The 23,225-nt window shown below is 43.9% G+C and overlaps 1 protein-coding gene across 1 annotated transcript; it reads right to left on the reverse strand.

The window, feature by feature from the left end:
- Window positions 1–30: 30 nt before the first annotated feature.
- Window positions 31–22,822, reverse strand: zbtb1 (zinc finger and BTB domain containing 1). Its single transcript, XM_083643704.1, has 10 exons — window positions 22,697–22,822; window positions 12,004–12,184; window positions 10,881–11,059; window positions 10,118–10,206; window positions 7,729–8,266; window positions 6,629–6,837; window positions 5,021–5,258; window positions 4,014–4,206; window positions 2,555–2,681; window positions 31–1,382 (listed from the first exon to the last, which is right to left on the reverse strand). Exons 2-10 carry the CDS (start codon window positions 12,175–12,177, stop codon window positions 997–999), a joined length of 2,133 nt encoding a protein of 710 aa, XP_083499830.1. The 5' UTR covers window positions 12,178–12,184; window positions 22,697–22,822; the 3' UTR covers window positions 31–996.
- Window positions 22,823–23,225: the final 403 nt, after the last annotated feature.

A 23,225-nucleotide genomic window follows, 5' to 3' on the forward strand; every position in this document is an offset into this window, starting at 1 on the left:
ACCCACTAAAATATAGCGTAGGGAACGATATAGTGGTGGAGTGACGACTGGCTGGTAATATTTGTCTGTGTTGATTTGGTAACCATAGGAACTATGACGCAAGTCACACCTACAAACTTGATCAGAGGGAAATCAATAATGTCTCGATTATGAAATTACACCAAGTGCTTCACTCTTCAGTTATAAAACACTAGCTCCATTATCTCACTCCTGACACACATTTTGAACCAAACTGGCACGCAGGCCGCCAAATGTGCACAGCTGGCCCTGTGTGCAAACTGGACTTATTTCAATGACTTCTGACATGACTTTAGCTCAGACGCACGGCTAGCCTCTGCTCTGGGCTCTGACATGACTTTAGCTCAGACACACGGCTAGCCTCTGCTCTGGGCTTGAGGGGAGGAGCTGTCCGGGCGGGCACTCCGCCTCAACGGCCCCTCTCCCCGGGCAGCCGGCTTGGTACGGCGGAGGGGAGTATGGTTCCCGGAGACCCCTGGCCAGGCGCTGCCTGGATTTATAATGTAACATTAATGGGACACAGGAGAGGACGACTCCGTTACAGACGTTTAATTTTTTCAGCGCGATCATTCGTGTCGCTCTTGGTGTCAAAAGGTTTGAAACGCGAACATTTTCGTTTCGTTTTGTCATTTCGTCCTTGGTGCGTAAAGACCTTAATATTACCTAATGATCGCTTGCTAGATAGCCATGTTCACTCGTTAAGCTGGCGCTAAGCTAAGCAAACCGCTTGTGTGGCTGCAGACCACCGCTATACAGCAGAGCCCCTGGCCCCGCCCACAACCGTTCAGAATCCAGCACGTCGACCCAGCCGCTTTGCAGTGTGAACGCCCCCGTTAGGTTATGCATATACTTCAAAAGTGCAGATTTAAAGGTTGTCTTTTTGGTGTTCAAGTGCATTTTTTAACATTTGTTCTCACATTTATGGCTTTCTTTTAGTAACAAACTAATATAAACGCGGGGGAGGCCAGTCGCGGCCTCCTATAGTCTCTTGGTGTGCTTGGAGTTATAGTGGCTCCTCATATCTTTGCGGAGGCGGAACTTCTCTCCGCAGACGCCGCAGATGTACAGGTGGACGTCCATGTGCTTCTCCAGCTGCTCGCCCCCGGGGAAGATCTGGAAGCAGACCTGGCAGATGGTCTCCCCGGGGGCCAGGTGTGAGATCATGTGTCGGACGTGGTCGTGCTTCAGGAAGGTGCCCTGGTCGCACACGGGGCACACGTAGCGCGCCATGCCTTTGTGCATGTCGGTGTGCAGACGCAGCTGGCGCTCGCGCAGGAACTGCTTCCCGCACGTCTGGCAGGTGAACTGCTTCTCCTTGGTGTGGACGGTGTAGTGCTCGCGCAGGTGGCAGCGCTGGTAGAAGCCTGTAACAAAACAACAACAACAACAACAAATCTATTAAGGGCCCTGGATGTGTAACAATGAGAAATCCCTAAGCATTACAGACACCGGTGGCCGTTAACGCCACTGAATGACTGAGCTGGCATGGGCAAGTCACGCTGATTTCAACGGTCAAATCCGTTTTGAAATCCGTTGCTCGGTTGTTGAGAAAATGGTGTTTTGCAGCTACCAAACATACTAGCTAAACTGGAGATAGCCTGTGTTGCTAGCTGCTAGTGTGAACTGCCCAATGTGCAGGCAGCCAGGAGGCCCTATCGAGCCGCTACCGGGCCCATAGCCGCGAGTCACGGGAGCACTGGGCCCATCATGTCAGAACGTTCTTATTTTGCAATGGAACAGATTTTGGGGCCAGTTCTATTGAAGTGAATGGGGCGGGCATGGAAAGTCCCACTATAAACTATCTGTGTCGTTTCACCTCAGTTCAGTTCGGTCATGTATCATGATGTACTTGGCTAATCTAGTGCCATCTTGGCCAAACAGGGGCTTGAGTTGAGCTCTATGCAGCTGCTGAACAGAGCCATGATCTGTTTGGAGACCACTAATAAGGAAAACTAAAACATTTAGATTAAAAAAGAAAGTAAAAAAGAAAGAAAAAAAACGCATCAGCCAACATCACGTAATGTGTTTTCTTTAATCTGGTGGAAGCATTTTTCAATCAAAGGTGAAACGACACAGATACGATGGTTTATAGTGGGACTTTCCATTACCGCCCTATTCACTTCAATAGAAGTCTGACCCCAATGCAAACAATTTGAACGCTATCACGTGAGTGATGTCTCTTGCTTCTTTATAGGTTCTTGGGTATAACCAGGAAGTAGTGGTGGACTGTTTGGATCCTGTTAAGTTTCTGTTTCGTGACGTCACGCACGTAGCAGCGTGAGCTGTGATTGGTCTACTTTTGGGGGGATAGATATACAGACATACATACATACATACAGACAAATCCTGTTCTAGATGGCCCGACAAGCAAAAGCCATACAATATTAGAGGGGCAGGAAGACATTAGCATTAAAAGCAGGAAATGGATACATTTGAAAATGCATTGGAGCCAATGGGAATGTCTTCTAGCATTGATGGGTGACCATACAAGGAGCGGTGATGAGTTGGATAGGGACACTTTAAAATGTAAACCTACCTTTGCCACAGATGCTGCAGAAGTGTTTTCGCCGGTGGTCGGGTTCGCCGGCGTCGTCGAGCAGCACAGGGCGGAACAGCTCGTGGTCGTGACAGGCCAGGGCGTGCTCCAGTGCCAGGCTCTCACTCTGCAACAGCACGCAAGGTTATTATCATTAGCGAAAACTAACCAAACAACAAAAACTAGGTGTGAAAAAAAACATTTTCGTTAACTGAAATAACTGAAATCAGAACGAGGCTTTACAAAAAAAAAACATAACTAACTGAAACTGGATTGTGTTTACGAAAGTAACTAAAATAAAGTAAAATTATGGAGAAAAAGTCATTCATTTTTAGTTTGTCTTTAGAGCTGCAACGATTGGTCGATTAATCGATAAACACAAAATGTATCTGCAACTATTTTGATGGCAAATGGCAAAAATGGCCTGCATTTATATAGCGCTTTCATCCAAACCCCTTTACAATCAGTAGGTACATTCACCCATTCATACAGACATTCATACACCAATGGCGGCAATGGGGTTCAGCATCTTGCCCAAGGACACTTCGACATGCAGACTGGAGGAGCCGGGGATCGAACCACCGACCTCTTTATCCAAAGCGATTAGTGGACGACCTGCTCTACCTCCTGAGCTATAATCGATTAATTGTTTGAGACTAATAAAAAATAAAAAATAAAATAAAAAAATAAAATAAAATTCTCTCACTCAGCTTACAATATTTACCAGTTTCTTTAGTCTTCTATGACAGTAAACTGATTATCTTTGGTTTGGGGAGCTGTTGGTCAGGACAAAAGAAGACATTTGAGGATGTCATCTTGGGCTTTGGGGAAAAAAGTGATCAACATTTTGTCACATTTTATAGACCAAAATAATCCACAGATTAATCTCACTACTATAATAAGGTGGCCAGTTCCGTGGCACACAGTTGCTCAGTCTCGTAGTTTAGCAGGCGAGCACGCAAAGCATGCAAGGCACGCTAGAAATGAGCATGCGATATTTGTAGTCTATAATAACTATAAAAACCTAAAATAACTTAGTTGTAGCCCTAGTCAATTTATTTCATACACAAGTCTACAGTTGTGTTTTGGGTAGATTGTGGTTAGTGGCACAAACACACTGACTGAGACACATCTTTTCTAGTTGTCTGTTATGGATGGTTGTTCATCTGTCCTAAGTCAATATTGTTTTTTAATGGTTTGATGTTTTGAGTTTTTATTACAGAATACCTTTTCTGACCTTTTTTAATCTTGCCCCTGACAAACACCCCATATTACGAAAGAGACTAAAACTAACACTGAATCTAAAAAAAAACTAAACTAAAACTAAGCATTTGTAAAAAACAAATAAACTAGCAAACCTGCTTTAAAAACGAATTAAAACTAACATGAAATTGAAAACCAAAAAGTTAAAACGAAATAAAAATACAAACTAAAGAAAAATGTAAAGATGTATAATAACCTGGAACAGCAGGCCGCAGTGTGGGCAGGCTAGCTCCGGCCCCTCCAGCAGGCCATCCTCAGGCTCCGCCCCCTCCAGCAGTAGCCCCTCCCCCTCGCCGTGCATCTCCTCGTCCTCTCCGTGCGAATCCGACTCGCCGCAGCGCTCGGCGTGCTCCTGCAGCTGCCGGCCTCTGATCAGTACCTGGCCGCACCTGACAATACAACACAACACATTGATTTCAAACATGTAAAGAAATATATATAAACTATTTGTGTATATGAAAACAAAACAAATGTACATTATATACATCAAATTCTCAATAAACGACAGAAAAATATAATAGATAAATCATTGTTACATGTCCGAAATACATTTAATGTTTATAGTATCCACAACCATACAAAACAGATAATTACTTCTATGTTTGTCGTCTATAGATAACTCCTGAATTCCAGGGCATGTCTGAAAGGGGGTATATACTTTATTAGGGCTGCAACTTACGATTATTTTCATTATTGAGTAATCAGTCGATTATTTTCTTGACTAATCGATTAGTTTGTTCACAAAATGCTGACAAATGTGGATCACTTTTCCCCCAAAGCCCAACATGAAGATAATCAGTTTAGTGCCACAGAAGACTAAAGAAACCAGAAAATATTAAAAAAAAATTAAGATGCTGGAACCAGATAATTTTAGTATTTCTTAAAAAATTGTCTTAACAATTAATCCATTATAAAAAATAGTTGGCCATTAATTATCATATATATGCTTTATACCAGTGATACTCAACCTGTGGCTCCTTTATGGTAGTTGTGGCTCTTATAAGTCCTACTTAAAATAATTAAATAAATAAAAATCTAATAAAATAATGGGAGGAAAGGGACTTTTTTTTTTTTATTGTGGCTCTTGCAAAGCTTCTTTTTTGTGAGTGTGGCTCCTGAGTAGGGCGAGGTTGACTACCACTGCTTTATAATATAACTATACTTTAATATATGCTTTGCATCGTCTATACATACTCTACTCACCTTCCACAGGCACATATGTGACCCATGTGGTTGGACAGGTAGTGTGCAGACTTGTCCTCCTCGGTGAGCAGAGCGCCGCACAGTTCACACGGGCTGCAGTCCGGTTCCGGCGGCTCATCCTTGACCTTGCGGAGTTTGGCCGGCGTTCCCGAGTCCTCGCTGCTCGACGCTCCGCGGCACTCAAACGGCTCGCTGCTGTCCTCCATGGCAGACACGCCGGGCTCCGACACGCCGGGCTCTAGGGTGACCAGATGAGAATGGGTGAAACTCGCGTCACGTGGCCACGGTGGGTGTGGCCTCATAAATATGCCTGAACGGGTGGCTTAATTGTTTTATTTTTTTTCTCCATAATATTCTGCTTTATGTTTTACTAAATTCAATTTTCCCTATTTTACTTGGCTCTTTCAGACAGCCTCTTCGACTTCTCAACTGTGAAACCAAAGGTGTGAGGTGACGTAAGGGTCCCATGCAAGACTGACCACCCCTCTCAAAGCACCCCAATCGAAAATTAAATTATTTCTGTATAGGCCTATTCTACAATTATGAAGGTCTACTTTTGATTTTGATCATTAGGCCTTTTGTCAATTTCAGACAAATAATACAAAATTCTTCAATATTCCATGTTTTACATTTTTTTCAGCATTGCGGAAAACATATGGCCCTAATTAAAATGCATAGAATCTAGAGTAACGCTGATAACTCTGATGATTTGTTATTAATATTATGAAGATCAGTTACAGTACCAAGGTATAAAACAGATAGATTGGCTGTGAGGATGTTATGAAGCGCAGTGGCTGTGTTACCAGGCACAAGAACCATTACAAACAGGTGACAGGAATGTTACAGGCATTTTAAATGTTTTTTTTTCTCCTCTAAGATCGACATTAAGCTGCAGGAGCTTACAAACAGGTCGCAGCAGCTTCTATCTCCGCGCATTATGTTATTAATTAGGGATGCACGATATATCGGCAATCATATCGGTATCGGCCGATGTTAGTCATTTTTTAACATATCGGTATCGGTCCGATGTTGCAATGTTAATATCGGTTATCGGTATCAGCCAAATTCTTCACATTGAGATGAAATAATGCAGTAAATCTATGATTTATGGGCTTTTACAAATGTTTTTGAAATAAAGAAATGTATAACTCTTTCAAATTCAGTGTTTACAGTGTTTTTCAGTATGTATAAAATTTTATTATCATAGAAATGTGTTTTTATACAGATCATATCGACATCGGTAAATATCGGTTATCGGCCATAACAGCAATCTTAATATCGGTTATCGGCAATTTTTTTTATATCGGTGCATCCCTATTATTAATTATTCATGACAATTTGTCAGCGCTGCAAAACACACAAAATACGGTCACAGTAGCATTTTTGAATATTACTGTGTCACCAAGTCAGGTCTCCACAGCATTATTACCTTCAAGTCAAGTGAGTCTCACAGCATACATTACAGACACATCTCGTTTTAGCTTGTTCATATTATCTGTAACTAGAACGGTTAATTTTCGGGACAAACTGGACAGGATTCGGGATCCCGGGACAACTGCTTGTAATTTGGGACTGCCCCGGATTTTTCAGGACGTGTGGTCACCCTACCGGGCTCCGACACGCTGGGCTCTGGCTCGTGGTCCAATCCCGTCTTCTCCCTCAGGTTGCCTCCGCACCGCACGCTGCAGTCTCTGGCGCCATGCTCGCCCACGCGGACCACCTCTATCTCAGGAAACATGGCGTCTTCCGGCTCGGCCTTGATGGAGATATTCCTGGTCGACCCGGATTCTTCAACGTCTGTCCCAGCTGCCACCGACCTGTAGGGGTGTAAGAAAATATCTACACACTTCAGTATCATATTATATTATATATATATAAATATAATGTACTGTAATATATGTGATTCGTAGGCACGGGGCCGTGATATTGCTTTTATATAACAGGTGTACAGTACAAGCTAAGCTATTCATCAAGTAATAATCACATTACTCAATTTCCCCTCAGGGATCAATAAAGTTATTCTGATTCTGAAGTGATTTGAAACAGATGCTTTCTGTCTGTTATTTGTCTCCGCCAACAAAAGCAGTGCACCAAAATGCCAAGCAACAACAGGTAAACTTGCTGCCTGCAGTTTCCCGACTGCAAGCTAGCTAAGCTAACGTTTGTGGCACAGACGATTTCAGCTTACCGTTCTTAATTAAGGTCAAATCCATATCGTTGTCCCTATAGGTGCAACTGTGAACGCTCTTTGAACGCAGCCAACATTTAGAGCAGCAATGAAGTGGCCAGCCTCCCCTCCCTACCGTGAGAGGAGTCTGGCGCCGCAGGTCTCCATAGTGGGATTGCGATGGGCGGCGCTTGGTGGCAGTGCCCTCGGAAAATAGTTTCCAACAATCCAACTTGCCGTTTTCAGCGTGTAGCAACGAGCTAGCGTGTAGGTTTCTGCCGTTAGCTTGCCAGCTAGTTAGCGTTGTTGTTGGACATCCGGCAGCCACTGAAACAGTCGCTCCAATGGGGAGCAGCTGTAGAGCAGGGGAGGGCTTATCCCAGTTGCCTGTTTCCGTGGCGCCAGACTCCTCTCACGGTAGGGAGGGTAGGCTGGCCAGCGACACTAGGCTAGAACTAACTGTTGTATAATGAATCGTAACCCCCTATATGGCCATAAGAATCATATGGTCAGATTCTTGCCGGTACACGGCCCTACCGACCTGAGGGGCGGGTCCGAGTCCGACTTGGTCTCAGGCCAGTCCTCCTCGCCTTTGCAGATGACCCGGTGCTCGTCGGTGCCCTCGGAGGCGGAGCTCTCGGCTTTGGAGTCGTCTCCGTCGGCGCCGGCTCTGGGCGCCTGGTAGGCCTTGCGGTTGGTGCAGGTGAGGATGTGTTCGATCAGCAGCTTCTCGCAGCTGAACACGAAGCCGCAGTCGTCGCAGGTGTAGGTGCGGCCGAAGCGCGGGCGGTCTTTGAGGTGGGCACTCCGGCCGCCGCTCCTCTTCCTCAGGTCACACGGCTGCTCGGCCGCGCTGTCCGCCGGGGGCAGAGGCACGGCCATCAGAGGGGCGCTCACCGCCTCCTCCGCGGCCGGCCTACTGACCATGATGGACGCGGACACGGACGCGGGCGCGGGCGCGGCCGCGGCTTGGCGCACCGCGGGGCTGCTGCTGCTGGCGGCTTTCTGCACACGCTCCGCTTCCGGTGCCGCGGGCCTCTGCTGCTCGTACATACGGACTCCGAACATCATCTTACCACCTGCAAGAAAAAGGGTGCAAAAAGACAATTGATAAATAACCTTTCCTAAGTGCCGCCCCTTTTCGCTTTCGTTTTGTTTTTTTGTCATTTCCAATAACAGTTCCGCAAGCTTAGTACCCGGCAGAACCTCGGTCAACTTTCCCCTTTCCTGTTATACTAGATATCACCAAGGGCACATCTGTTCAAAGCTAACGTTACTAAGTCACATTGCATTGGCATCACAATCTTCACAGACACATTACATTATAGTCGCATCTTAATTCGCTAATATTAGCAAAATGCTAATTAACCTGCTAGCTAAGCTAATGTATAGCTACATCAAGAGGAGTTAGCCTAATGTCAGATCACCAACTTCCTCATTATTTTTGTCTAACAATAGTTCATGTCATCCATTATGTCAGCAACCAACCGCTCTGTGCTTCACAAAATCCCTTTAACGTTACCACAGAAATAACGAGGACGTTGGCAATCTGACATTAGGCTAACTCTTACAGTAGCTAGCATTTTGCTAACATTAGCTAACTTAAGACGTGACTATATACAATGTAATGTGTCAGTGAAGATTGTGAAACCAATGTTAGTAATGTTACATTTGAACAGATGTGTCCTTGATGAGTAGAACAGGGAAGGGGAAAGTTGACAGTGGTTCTGCTGGTAGAGTGAAAAGGGGCGGGACTTAGGAAAGGTAAATTGGTCACAATTGTGTGTATGCATATGCATGTTAGCATGTATATTAATTTGTGTATGTATGTATTCAGATTCAGACAACTTTATTTATCCCAGAAGGGCAATTCAGTTTCACAGCCTACCCAACACCTTCAAAAGCTCACAGTGAGCTACAAACTTCAGACATGACAGGACGTAACGTAACAGCATGACATAACATAAACAAACAAATCATGTCACAGATAACAGATCAGCCTCATATAAACATGAACAAGAAATAAAAAGTATACATATATTTCTATATGTAAAGACATGAGAACATGTATAAGAAATAAAAGATATCTATATATGTATGAACGAGCCTAACCTGTTCGTCACAGACAGGATACGTACAGCCTGTTGTGCGCTCATATAAGTGAAGGCATTCATTTAAAATGACTAAAATGAATGTCTGTTTAACAGCCTGACAGCTGAAGGGAAGAAAGAGTTGGAGTACCGGTTAGTTCTCCTAGGGGGCGCATGGTAGCGCCGGCCTGAGGGCATCAGAGCAAATTCACTGGACAAAATGTGCCTAGATTGTCTGATGATCTTTTTTGCCTTCTGTACCACACGTTTCTCCCAGATGGAGCACAGGTTATTCTGCTGGACTCCAATAATCCTGGAGCAGACCTTGACTATAGCGTTTAGGCTATTCCTGTCCTTCACAGACAACACGTTGAACCAGCAAATAAATGAAAAAGTTAAAAGACTTTCAATAAAAGACTGGTAAAAATTACAAAGAATGGTGTCACAGACATTAAAGGAACTGAGCTTTCGCATTAAGTGGATGCTTTGCTGACCACGCTTGACAATAGACTCTGTGTTCGCCTCGAACTTGAGTTGAGAGACGAACAACTGTTCCTAGATATTTGTATGTCTCTACGATTTCAACATCCACACCATGTATGATGCTAGCTTTTGGTTTGTCAGAGTTTTTCCTATGTATGTATGTATGTATGTATGTATGTATGCATGCATGCATGTATGTATGTATGTATGTATGTATGTATGTATCCCTACTCACGGCCCCTTTTCTTCTTACTCATGATATACTACATTGTTACTGTTGTGAGATGTACTGTTGTAAATAAATACAGCACAGCCAATCAAATAAGAGCAAATTAAATGGATGAAAAGGAGTCTGACCAGCAGCAGCGCCGGTCGAGGAGGAGGAGCTGGAGGAGGAGGCCGAGGAGGCGGAGGAGGACGGGGTGAGATTGGAGCTCCGGATGTCCCTGAGGTTATTAATGACACAAGGAAATATGCCTCAATAACAATTATATCTTTTTCATACATTTCTGATATTTTCAATATACAGTATTTACAGCAACAGTCATTATAGGCCTCTGAATCAGTGTTCAGACTTGGCACATTCAGTTTCCTGACAGGTGTGACACCCCATTTGACTGGTTTTTAAATGTGACCTGTATCCGGATAAGTTATCTGGATAAGGAAAAATACATGCAAACGCATCGTGATCAGGATGTGATCAGATCTTCCTGACCTCTGGATGTAGTCTGGCTCATATTGTGTTCAGATCTCTTTCACCCCATTTACACCTGGTTTTTAAATGTGACCATTATCCAGATAACTCTGTCTGACTAATATTGTAATTATCGTATGGACTGAATATGAAGCCAGGATGCTAAAGCGGTCTCAGAAGATGATGGCTGACCCCACCCCTCAAGGACATAAACTCTTCAGAGTCCTCCCCCATGGCAGAAGACCGGTGTCTGGCAGTACCAGAACCTCCCGTCACAGGGACGGCAGCTTCTACCCAACTGCCATCCGCCTCTTCAACGAGACCCGAAAGACCCCCCAAAATCAGGACTTTGTCACCCCCCCCCTGAGCAAACATCTGGGGTCCCCCCCTCCCAGCATATATTTTGGCCATGTGGTCCAGGCCTACCTGAGGTCCTCCAGCGAGTCGGGGATGTAGTACATCTGCAGGTAGGCCATGGAGGCCTTGAGCTCGTCGAACTCGTAGGAGCCGACCACGATGCGGCCCAGGTACATGAGCTGCAGGATCAGGTCGAAGCACTCTGCGCTCATCGGCATGTTACTCAGGTCCAGGCGGCCCGCCCCCTGCTGGTTAGGTTAGCTCAGTTTATTTTGCAAGTAGAAAAGAAAAAGATAGCGTAGATACAGCGCAGGAGAGAAAGGAAGCCTCAAAGCCTTGTTCAGAGTCCTGAGACAAATCAAAGAGGAACATGTGACTCGGAAAATCAAACAAAGAAAAGTCAAACAAAGCACACAGAGTGAAGACATCATCTAAAAAACATAAGACGGTGTAAAAATATGGACGTAGCAACCGTGACTTCACCCATTGGTTTTCAGACTCTCGTTTTGAAGCCTCGAGGTTGGCATTCTCACCGTCGCCACCATGGCTATTCGGAGGCTACGTCCATATCTCTATACAGTCTATATTGATTAAAATGTAAAATAGGGATGCGCGATATATATATATAAGGAAACAATGCGGTAAATCTATGATTTATGGGCTTTTCCAAATGTTTTGAAAATAAAGAAATGCATTACTTTTTCAAACTCAGTGTTTACATGTGTTTTTCACAACATTTGCAACATTTGATTATCATAGAAATGTGTTTATATACAGATCATATCAACATAGGTAAATACCGCGGTGATCAGCCATAACAGCAATGTTTTTTTGATTGATTGAAACGATTTATTTCAAACAGTTTAAACAATACATAAAGTGAAAAAACCAGTAAACATAACAGTCCAATAGACTTCGGCAAAAGGAAAATACGTAAACTCAAACATAAAAAAGGCGAACTGTTTGAAAAGGGGCAGGAAGAAGCCTAGGCTTATCGAGTCCTGCCCCCAAATCATTCATAAACAAATTCATACATCCCTATATGCATATCCCAACTCTCACGCACCCTCCCCACACGCTCATGCATACTAAGCTTATTGCTTAAGTGCTTAATGTTAATATTGGTTATCGGTATGGGCCGGCATTAGCATATCGGTGCATCCCTAAAAAGCATGTGGGAGGCGTGGCTTACTGTCTGGTCTCTGATGAACATCATCCTGAAGTAGGAGGAGCATGCGGCGAGCACGGCCTTGTGCGCTCTGAAGTAGATGTCTCCGATGGCGATGAGGCAGTCGCACAGGAAGCCCCACTCACGCTGTGAGTTCAGCTGCTGCAGCACGTGCTCGCTGTGGCTCGGCCGCGCCATCACAGCCCTGCCACACACACACACACATTGACTTTAGTCAGAGATTCAGGGACTATAGAGATACCCCATTCCAGGGTCCGCCAATACGTACAAAATGGTTCAAGAAATGCCAATTATATAAATGTCCCTTCAGACATTGCTCTTAATGCCGCAGCAGTGTTTGGGGGTTGGTACTTCCATTCATTTGTGTCAAAGATAACAGAAATATAAACAATGCTACACTGTTGTGTTTTTTGATTGTTTCTCATTAATCCCATTACAATACTGGGTGTGCAACACGAAGGCTATACATTTACACATAGCTTAGTTATAAAACTTAACTGACACATTCTACTTACTTGTGTGTGTTAAGTTTAATGACCAAATTTTGGTCATCTACGCACACAACAGGTAGGTTTTAAGTCCTGGGGAAAATATATTGTGCTGGTCAGTGGTCAGTGCGGATATTGTGGTGGGCCGCCACAAATGTTTCTATGTGTGGGAAACACCGGTAGCGGACATATTTCAAAATCATAAATTTGGTCCGTTTCACACTTTCATATCATCGGCAATCACCCAAAATATAAAAATAAATAAAAAATATAGCCGCAAGCGGCGATGCGGGGTCCAAGCTTCCGGTGACTTGGGGGGTATATGTCAGATAGTGCACATTTATTCAGACTTGGTATATGCACAAGTAAACAAAGTTTGGTTGAGATCCGGTGACCTGACGGTTTCCAAGCAGTACTAGTAGTAGTAGTAGTAGCAGTAGTAGTAATAGTGTTGGTAGTAGTGGGAGTGGTAGCAGTAGTAGCAGCAGAAGTACTAAGAATAGTAAATGGTAAATGGTAAATGGACTGCATTTATATAGCGCTTTTATCCAAAGCGCTTTACAATGTGCCTACATTCACCCATTCACACACCGAAGGCGGCCAGCTGCCACGCAGGGTGCTGGCACAGCCATCGGGAGCAATTTGGGGTTCAGTGTCTTGCCCAAGAACACTTCGACGTGCGGACTGGAGGAGCCGGGGAACGAACCACCAACCTTCTAATTAGTGGACAACCCACTCTACCTCCTGAGCCACAGCCGCCACTAGTAGCCAATAGTAGTAGTAGTAGTAGCAGCAGCAGCAGTAGTAGTGGTGGTGGTTGGCTGTTATAGCGCCACCATCTGGTAGATTGGTGTAATTTTTTCCTCTGAGTAGTGGGTGATGTCTTGAAACTTGAAGTAATACTTGGATAGAAAGCAGTTTTTGTGTACAATATCCCTTTAAGTATCTGGACAGAAAGTGGTATTTGGGTAGAACATACTGTCAATACGACAAGTACTTCTCTGGCTCTGCAGATACATATAATATGGTCTACAAAGTTAAATACAACAGTCTGGATAGCTCACTTGGTAAAGCACGTGACTTATGCTAACTAAAGACCATTGCCGCTCAAAGTTCAAACCCCACGTGGGATGAAAAACTTTCAACTTCAGACAGGTAAGTCAGTAACAGTAATTAAAACCCCACATGCTGCCTCCTTATTTTGCTGTGTTTCATGAACTTTTTCAATATCTTGGAAATGTTAGCTGGAGATTGCGTGGCTGTGTTCAAGAACGTGTTTTGCAACAGGAGAGGTTAGTTCTTGTCTCATGATGGAGCTTTTGTGTTCTAAAATCAGAATTTTCAGTTGTCATTGTGTCTTTCCCACACACACATCAAACCATAGGGCGTAGTGGCGTCCACTACAGAAGGTTGATGGGGTTTATCCCTGAAATTGCTTTTGATGACTATAGCCAGCACCCTGCATTGCAGCTTGTCATGCAGTCCATTTACCATTAAGGACATGTCTGTATTACACACATAATCCACCACTTTACATTAAAAGTCTGCCCTGAATGGAGGTGTTTGAACTAATTGGTGTGGGTTGTGCTGTTACAATGGAAGTAAAGTAAAGGTAAAGTCCCACTGATTGTCACACAATGTGTGAAATTTGTTCTCCGCATTTGACCCATCCCCTGGGGGAGCGGTGAGCGGCAGCGTGCGCCACGCTCGGGAATCATATGGTGATCTAACCCCCCAATTCCAACCCTTTGATGCTGAGTGCTAAGCAGGGAGGCAAATGGGTCTCATTTTTATAGTCTTTGCTATGACTCGGCCGGGGATCGAACTCACAACCTCCCAGTCTCAGGGCGGACATTCAGACCACAAGGCCACTGAGCTGGACACATGAGTGACAAGGATAATTCAGATTTAATTCTCTTTTTGGACCTTTCACATCTGAAGACACAATAATGTATTGGAATGTTTTTCCTTTCATATATCTGAAAGAAGGCTCCCAGCAAACACAATTACATCATGATGATGTTCTGATATCATCTTTCAGTGACGTCCAGGACTAGGCCAAATCACAGCCGATTTGGGGATCATTTAGACATCTACACAGGAATGTCAAGAGGACGTCGAAATATGACGTTACCATAAATAGGCATATTCAGTTATTCTGCTATGTACACAGTGTGTATTCAGCAGCGTTATACATAATTATATCCAGATTAACCTTTATTCTACATTTTCAAAAAATAAAACAGTTACCTGGCCGTGGTTTGAACCCAGGACCTCCAGCTTTGGTGTCTGCTACTTTACCCCTACACCATCCTTCCACAGCAATGACAAGGCACGGATATAACCTTATTATGGCATAAACTTGTTTTTATTCAAACGTGGGTGTCAAGTCTTTGTGGATCGGGCATTACTGTGTGACATCTAAACCAACTATGTATTATGCTACAGCAGATGCAGAACCCCAAAACACATTAACCCCACCCAAAATGCTACATTCCAACTTCCAGTAGTAGTAGTAGTAGTAGTAGTAATAGTAGCAGAAGTAGTAATAGTAGTAGTAGTAGTGTTGGTAGTAGTGGGAGTGGTAGCAGTAGTAGCAGCAGTAGTTGTAATTGACCGGTTAATGAGTTGTGGGCAATTTAGTGTTGGCGTGTGTTTCATTAAAAGTTTCGAGATTTAGCATTTCAAAACGGTTTCACGTATCCAAAATCCTTTACTAACCTTAGGTCGGGGTAGTCCATAGATGGCCCAGAAAAAGTTTTGTGTGATTTGGCCAAACGGTCTAGGAGGAGCTCGCAAAAGTAGGTTTTTGATCAAATTCAAAATGGCGGAAAATCTACCACGCAGAAATGGGCGTGGCCTAGTGGGTTAGATACATGATGCTCCAGGGAAACCAGTAGATGTGGAATTTTGATTCTACAGCTCGCAGTTCAGAAGTTATGGACCGACAAACGTGAAATTGGCTGTTATAGCGCCACCATCTGGTGGATTGGTGTAATTTTTTTACTCTGAGTAGTGGGTGATGTCGTGAACCTGTGTGGAAAGTTTGGGTGATGGGGGGTGTATGGTTTCTGAGATCCACACACTTTTAGGGCAGGAAAAGAACAAAAGTAAATACACAAAAGTTTAAACATTTATCATTTCAAGACGGTTTCAGGTATCCAAAATCCTTTAATAACTTTGAGTCAGGTAAGTCCAGAGATGCCACAGAAAAAGTTTAGGCTCATTCAGGCAAATGGCCTGGGAGGAGATAGCAAAAGTAGGTTTTTGATAAAATTAAAAATGGCGGAAAATCTAGGCACACGCAAATGGGCGTGGCCTATATGGATAGATGCGTATTGATCCAGGGAATACAGCCGAAGTGGAATTTTGATTCTACGCCTCACGGTTCAGAAGATATGGACCATAACGCGAAATGGTCTGTTATAGCGCCACCATCTGGCCGATATGGGTAATTTTTTGTTTTTGAGTAGTGAGGCACATTTACAATCTATGTGCCCAGTCTGGCTACGCTGAGCATTACAGTTTCTGCTGTACATACAGTTTTACCGGAGAAGAAGAAAAAAAAAAAAAAAAATCGGAACAGATACAATAGGGATCCACGCACTTCGTGCTTGGACCCCTAATAAACGGAACAGATACAATAGGGATCCACGCACTTCGTGCTTGGACCCCTAAATACACAAAAATGTGTCTTTCACATCAATTACCTTAAAGTCCCTGGAAACCAAAATCCACAAAAACGTTCTAACTATGTTATTTAGGATCTTATGTTACTAATTATATGCCTCCGAAATTATTATGCATTACTTTCAACCCAAAGCCTTAAAATCGACACTTTTCTACAAGATTCTACAAGATACTTCCTCATTGAAGAGAGCAGCGCGTGAGGTGCTAAAATGTAGGAGCTTATGACGTCATAAGCTCTATATAACCTTTGCACACGCGCGCAATCCGCACCCACCTATGGCAAGTCCGTTCTTTGCCCCCAGTGACAGTGCTCCCTCGCTGTCCGTCTCCCTCTGTGTGCTGTGAGATTAGCAAGGTGTCGGGTTTCAGACCATGCCTCTCCCTCGCTCTCTCTCTCTCTCTCTCTCTCTCTCTCTGAGAGAGAGAGAGAGAGAGAGAGAGAGAGAGAGAGAGCGAGGGAGAGGCATGGTCTGAAACCCGACACCTTGCTAATCTCTCAGAGAGAGAGAGAGAGAGAGAGAGAGAGAGAGAGAGAGAGAGAGAGAGAGAGAGAGAGAGAGAGAGAGAGAGAGAACGGACAGAGATCTCTTCCTCAGAGCCGCGGAGCACACACACACACACACACACACACACACACACACACACACACACACACACACACACACACACGGTGTGTGCACTCATCTCTCTTTCTTTCTTTCTCCGTTTCCCTCCCCCCCTCTCTCTCGCGCTCTCCGAGAGACAGAAATTTCCCTGCTGTAGACTGGACACGCCCACACATTCCGCGGGAGAAAGTACACTCTAAAAAATAATGAAATCTCATGAGTTTTGCTATGGCTGTCAAACCTAAATTTATATACTTTGCGACGTTCATCATCGTTCAAATTTGGCTGGTGGCTTATTAACATAGGCTCCTGTGATGTGATGAACTCAAAATGCTAAATAATAATAAAATATTTTTGGTTTCCAGGGACTTTAAATAAAATAAGTAATACCACGATATAATAAATACAATTCAATCAGCGCATAATAGTGTCTTCTTCTATGGTCAGTTTTTCTTTCACTACCACAGTCGCATCAGCCAATCAAACTCATATTCATAATTATAACTTATTTACCAATTCTCTATTCAAAAGATGCTGTTTTAGTAATAATTGAAAATCAAAATGATTTTACTGTTTTCTTCTGTGATGTGTCGAGGTAGTGAATTCCATTCATTTCATACATAGCTCTATTCATAGGGCTGTTGGAAAAAAATCGATTCACCTAAGTATCGTGATTTTTAATGTCACGATTTTTTGAATCGATCTTTTATTCCAGAATCGATAATCGCAAAAAAAAAAGAAAAAAAAAAAGAAAAAAAAGAAAAAAAAAAAAAAAAGATTTGGGTGCCCGCAGTCAGGCCACTCACTGAACAGCAGGCCAGGCGCCGCCTACTGGTTTACTAGTGGTTTTATTACTTTATTAGTAAAGCTTAATTTATACTTATTAGAAAGTGTCGCTCAGCACATGGTCGCAGACGAAAAATAAAGTGTCGCTCATGTTGCTGCATTTATGCTTCTCTCCACGGCGCAACGGTCACGTGACGCTAGAGACAGAGGGAGGCAGAGAACTAGTGCAGTGCAGACAGGCAAGAGAGGGAATGCTGTCAGTGAACCCACGTCGCCGCATATAACGACACACAACCACACAATCACTTCCTCTCTCTCTGGGAAGTTGGTCACGGTGTTCTTTGTGATTTTCACGAAGTCATACATCAAGGACAGGCTGATAAAAATACCGGGGACACGCTCATTAATTTCATTTCAGCGAAAACTAAAACAAGGAAGTCGCGCGTGCCCGTCTATATAGCCAATCAGACTTGCGCGACATTATGTGACGTAGTCAGCGACACTAGACATTTCACCAGGTAGCAATGCTCGCAGACACTTGAAAGTGTCGACTCAAGTCCTCATTTCTGTCGGCGACCATTTCAAAAGTGTCGGCAGACGAAGCATAAATTGGGCTTTAGTCTGAAGTAATAATTACACTTCAGGGTTAAAGTGGGTGCATCTCATTGTAAAATTGGACTTCAAACAGCCCAAATCTGGCTTCAAACGGCCCAAATTGGGCTTCAAACGGCCCAATTTTCACGCGCGTCGGTCCCTATCGGCCTGGCCTGCTTGGTATCTAATGCCCGGCCTGAATTATGATCCCAATCCGCCCCTGTTTTTAACTATATCGCCCAGCCCTACTCATGACAGTCTCTAGTGTATGATTCAACTTTTCCCATGTTCTAATCTAGTGTAAAAAAGCAAACAAACTGAAAAAAGAAAAGAAAAAAAGAAACAAAAATCGCAATAAATCGTAATATCGAATCGCAATAATCGTAGAATCGCAATACTTAAGAATCTCAATATAAATCGAATCGGCACCCAAGTATCGTGATAGTATCGAATCGGGAGATAAGTGAATCGCCACAGCCCTACTATTCATAAAGAGAGAGAGCGAGAGAGAGAGAGAGGGGGGGGGGCACACACACACACACACACACACAGAGACACAGAGACAAGGCAATTAAATGGATGCGTAGTTTCTACATGGAGGTGTAACTGTGGTTGGTTTGATTGTGTCGCCGTGCGTTTTTCGTCATGTTTGCTTGATGGTGCTCGTCGAGGCACGGTGGCTTCTAAGAGTCCCGGGATGACTCATCATCTCTCCATCATCTTTCAATTGTCTTTTATCTTTTATATCTTCTTCCTCTATCTTAATTCTATCCTACTTTTATTCTATTTATTTTGGTTCCCATTAGCTTTTTTTGGTTTGTGTGACCCCACTTTGACGTCACAAAACTCTAGTGACCCCAGACATTCAAAACACAGATTTTTTTTAAATTTATTTTAACAAGCGAGGGCTTTGACGCTGTAGCATGTTTTCCGCGTTTATGTTGCAAATGTTCCGAGGCTCTTTTTTAAACTCACTGGAGAATTCATATCATGTGCGAACGCCAAACGTGTGGTTATGCGGATTTTCCATGACAGCCGCAGTTACAGGTTGACAGTGGCCTGTCTGTGACCTGCGCGCTGCTTATAGAGCAGAAAGTAAAAGGTGTTACTTTCACATCTGCCTTCCCCACTTCTGATACGGCTGCAGCCAAACCACTCAGCTGCTCTGATTCAGGCCTAGCTTACACCACGACAGCGCTCCCCGCACGAGATCATGGCAAACTTTTGTTGCGTTACTTTGGGGCCTTCTGTTTAGATGACAACGGCATTATTAGGGCCTGAAAACAAAAAGAAAAGTAGTGAAACCAGGTTCCAGAGTGGAATGCTTTAATAGCGTCACCCTGAGCATCGCCGTGTCAAGTGCACCGCCCGACTTTAGACTTGATTTACCTGAACTTAGCCTCATATTTCCCTCGACTAAGAGGTTTGTAAAGTGTGTTTTGCAAGGGGTTATAAATCAAGTGATGACACACATTTAGAGGCCGTGGCTGCGATGCAATCACATCTTTTCCAGCACCAGAGGTGTATACCAGATGAGACTGACCAACCCTACTGGCTCACAGGCTAGTAATGATGTGTGTATGAATCTCCACCACAAAGACACTGCTATCAGGTTAGGTGCTGGTAACGTGACCTCAGAGCTGATTTAATGACTGTTGCTCTAACTCAGTGGTTCTCAAAGTGGAGTCCGGGGACCCCCGGGGGTCCTTGAGGGGGGTTTCCTGGGGGTCCCCAGCAAATAGGCAAATCATTTATTTTCACTATAATTTCATCCATAAGAAACACAATGGCAGAATCAGAATGTATGACTATTTTGGTCATAGGTTTTATACACTTTCTGTAATAAAATGTCTATTGTCTAAAAGCAAAAATCACATCAGATGGGGGATCCTGGGACATCGTCTCATCAGATTGGGGGGGGGGGGTTCTATGGTCTAATTTGTGTCAGTTTAGGGTCCTTGACGTGAAAAAGTTTGAGAACTGATCCCTGGCATGTTTTGTTTGTGTTATTTATTATTTGCCTACTTATCTATACTCATCATTTGATTGTTTATGCCTTTATTTGGTTAGGTTGGTTTGGTTGGTAAGGTTGTGGTCACAGAATATTAACATGGGGGACATAGGACCCTGGGGACATAGGAATGACCCCCTGACGCCTGACGGGACCTGAGGTGATCGACCGACAGTACAGTGAACTGACCTGTAGTCAGCGCTGGGCTCGCCCACGCAGCAGGGCTGTGGTCATGCGGGATATTTAGTCAGTGGCACACACAGGAAGTCATTTAGGAGGTGAAAACGAGTGAAATAACGCGATCTAAAGCCAGCGTTGGTTTTACATTTCTGTTTAGAAGGGAGAGGGCGGTGAGACTGACGAGGTAAAATGGAGATTACAGCTCTCTCTTCAGCGGTGAGCTGCGTCAAGCTAGCTGCCGTTAGCCTCGGTAACACAGGACGTTGGGAGACTCTGCCTTCAAAATAAAAGCGTGAATTGTCCACTCGGGTGTTTACAACATTTTGGGGGAAACGCCTACATTGGATTTCTTTCCTTGTGGATTCCATAATAAATACTGCCTTTATTACTTTCACTGTGATGCTTCATTTGTGTTAGGCCTACTCAGGGGTGGGTAGTAACTCATTACAAGTAACGCACATGAGTACAACTATTTTTGTAAAGAACGAGTACTTTTGATGTTGTTTTTTCAACTGTACTTCTACTCTTTGCTGGAGTCTATTTTGAGACAGTAATCTACTTGGCTACATGTGTCCACTGTGTGAACAGACAGAGACATGGAGAGAGAGAGGAGGCTAGGTGAGGAAGAGATGAAGAGAGTGGGAGATTATTCATACCTCAGCTGTAGGCTCTCCTTATCGTTTGATTGGCCTAGCCACTCTACTCAATTAAAAACAAGTTTTATGAGCAAGTACACAGCCCCCCCCCCCCCCCCCCCGGTTTATTTTGCACTGGCTACCCCCCTAAAAATATGAACATGGAAAGTAACCTGTACTTTGTTTAAAGGGCAACTTTGCTTATTTTCAATCAGCATGTATGATTACACATGCACAATCAGTATATCATGCAAATTAACAATGTTTAACTTCCCTCCATCTCGCCTGGGGTGTGTTCAATCTGTTAAACGTTGTGCACCGTGTGCTACGTTTTCCGGGTTGAACGTCATGAAGCGGTTTGCAATGGTGCGTAATAATAGAGTGACAAAGAATAACGAGCAACAGGCTTTGAGCTATCGTGTCTCTTGTTTTGTGGCCGTGTCAGAGGTGTTACCCAGTCAGCAGTGACGTGTATATAAACCCCGTTGTTTAAAGAGGCAGTGCGCACAGTGGATGCAACAGATGGCTGCAAACGCTTTCGTCACACAACGGGGCGTTCAAAGCACCGCCGTTCCTGTTTGAATAAACTGTTCCGTGTTGGATGATGTCATAATTGGAGCAGTTTTGTCATGGTGTCACTATCACTGCTCTCTGTGAATGAATGGGGAGCTCTTGGTCGAGGCAAGATGGAGGCAATTAGTTAAAGCAGCTACGAGCAACTTTTTCGATTGTTATTAAACAGTATAAATTTAATATCAATGCATCACATCTTACCTCTAATAGTCGACGAGACCAAAGCCGTGTGTATCTGAGATTGCTCCCTTAGGTGATTATTAAGTCTATAGTCTGTCTAAACTCGCGCCAACAGGGGGCTCTCTAGAGCGACCGGACCGGGTAACCCGGAAGTGAAACGCTGAAGTGAAACCAGGAAGTGAAACGCAGCTGCCTTCCTACGCCGTTTGCGCTGCCTAGCAACATAACATAAACAATGTGAACGCCACGCATACTCGCGGGAACATCTCTCGTTATATTCTAACAGGTTTTTTGGAAGTTATTTTGTGGTTATGGCCGAAGTGGCTGCTGCAAACCGTTTCATTTCACTTCCTGATCTGCCCTGGCTACAGACACACTAACACTGGCCGATTCACTCGGGGTTCAAGCGAGACTACTCTGCGTTGGTCTCGTCGACTATTAGAGGTAAGATGTGATGCATTGATATTAAATTTATACTGTTTAATAACAATCGAAAAAGTTGCTCGTAGCTGCTTTAAACATTGTTCATTTCATTACTGATTTTGTAATGATATAAGCTGGTTGAAAACTGGCAAAGTGGCACTTTAAGTAAGTTTCTCAAACGGTAGCGTCATTGTCACTTTCATTGAGTCATTCTTTATGGGACTATTTATATTCTAGCCACCACTGATTTATATTAAGCCTACTCAAACGAAGTGACAACATTAAGTTGGTCAATAATACCAGGTTTTATTTTGAAACTGACAGCGGAAGTGCTGCTTTGTTTTGCGTGCTGCCCCGCTTGACGCTGTTCCAGTCGTGTGTGTCTCTCCCGCAAACAAGCCCCGCCACCCCCGCACAGCACAGCCGCCCCGCAACAAGCTAACGGGTTAGCGAGGAGAGAGAACAGGCCACGCGCCACGGCCCACACACACACATACACGCACACGCGCACACACACACACACACACTCACCGTCTGTACCGGAGAGCACCGGGCTGTGCGCACAGCTGCTGTGTGTCGGTGGAGTTGGACGGCTCGCGGGCCTCCGGTTTGTTTGTTTTATTCAGGCGGAAAGTTGTGACGAGCACGCAAGCCTCTTCTTCTTCTGCGGGATGAAAGCACTTCCGCACAGCCGCTCCGTCAAGGCGGACAGAAGAAGAAGAAAAAACACAGGAGTTCCGGTCAAAATGCCATCCTTCAAAATAAGATTACTTATAAAATATAATGAAAATAATAATGTAGTAATAAGTGTGTGTGTGTGTGTGTGTGTGTGTGTGTGTGTGTGTGTGTGTGTGTGTGTGTGTGTATATATATACCGTATATATATATATATATACCGTATATATATATACGGTATACGGTATATATATATATATATATATATATATATACATACACACACACACACACACACACACACATAAAGGAAAAAAAAAACATTGCATGGATGCAACTGGGACATATCCTCAGTGATGTACCCTGGGGTCATAGGATGTTTCGG

Source organism: Poromitra crassiceps (genome assembly GCF_964638095.1).
Source record: "Poromitra crassiceps genome assembly, chromosome: 9".
Taxonomy (NCBI): domain Eukaryota; kingdom Metazoa; phylum Chordata; class Actinopteri; order Beryciformes; family Melamphaidae; genus Poromitra; species Poromitra crassiceps.

Coding starts and splice junctions, on each gene's coding strand:
- zbtb1 (XM_083643704.1), bottom strand. CDS start 12,177: ATGGCGCGGCCGAGCCACAGCGAGCACGTGCTGCAGCAGCTGAACTCA. Junction 4,207..5,020: donor CACATATGTGCCTGTGGAAG/GTGAGTAGAGTA, acceptor TTGTATTGTCAG/GTGCGGCCAGGTACTGATCA. Junction 1,383..2,554: donor CTGCAGCATCTGTGGCAAAG/GTAGGTTTACAT, acceptor GTTTTGTTACAG/GCTTCTACCAGCGCTGCCAC.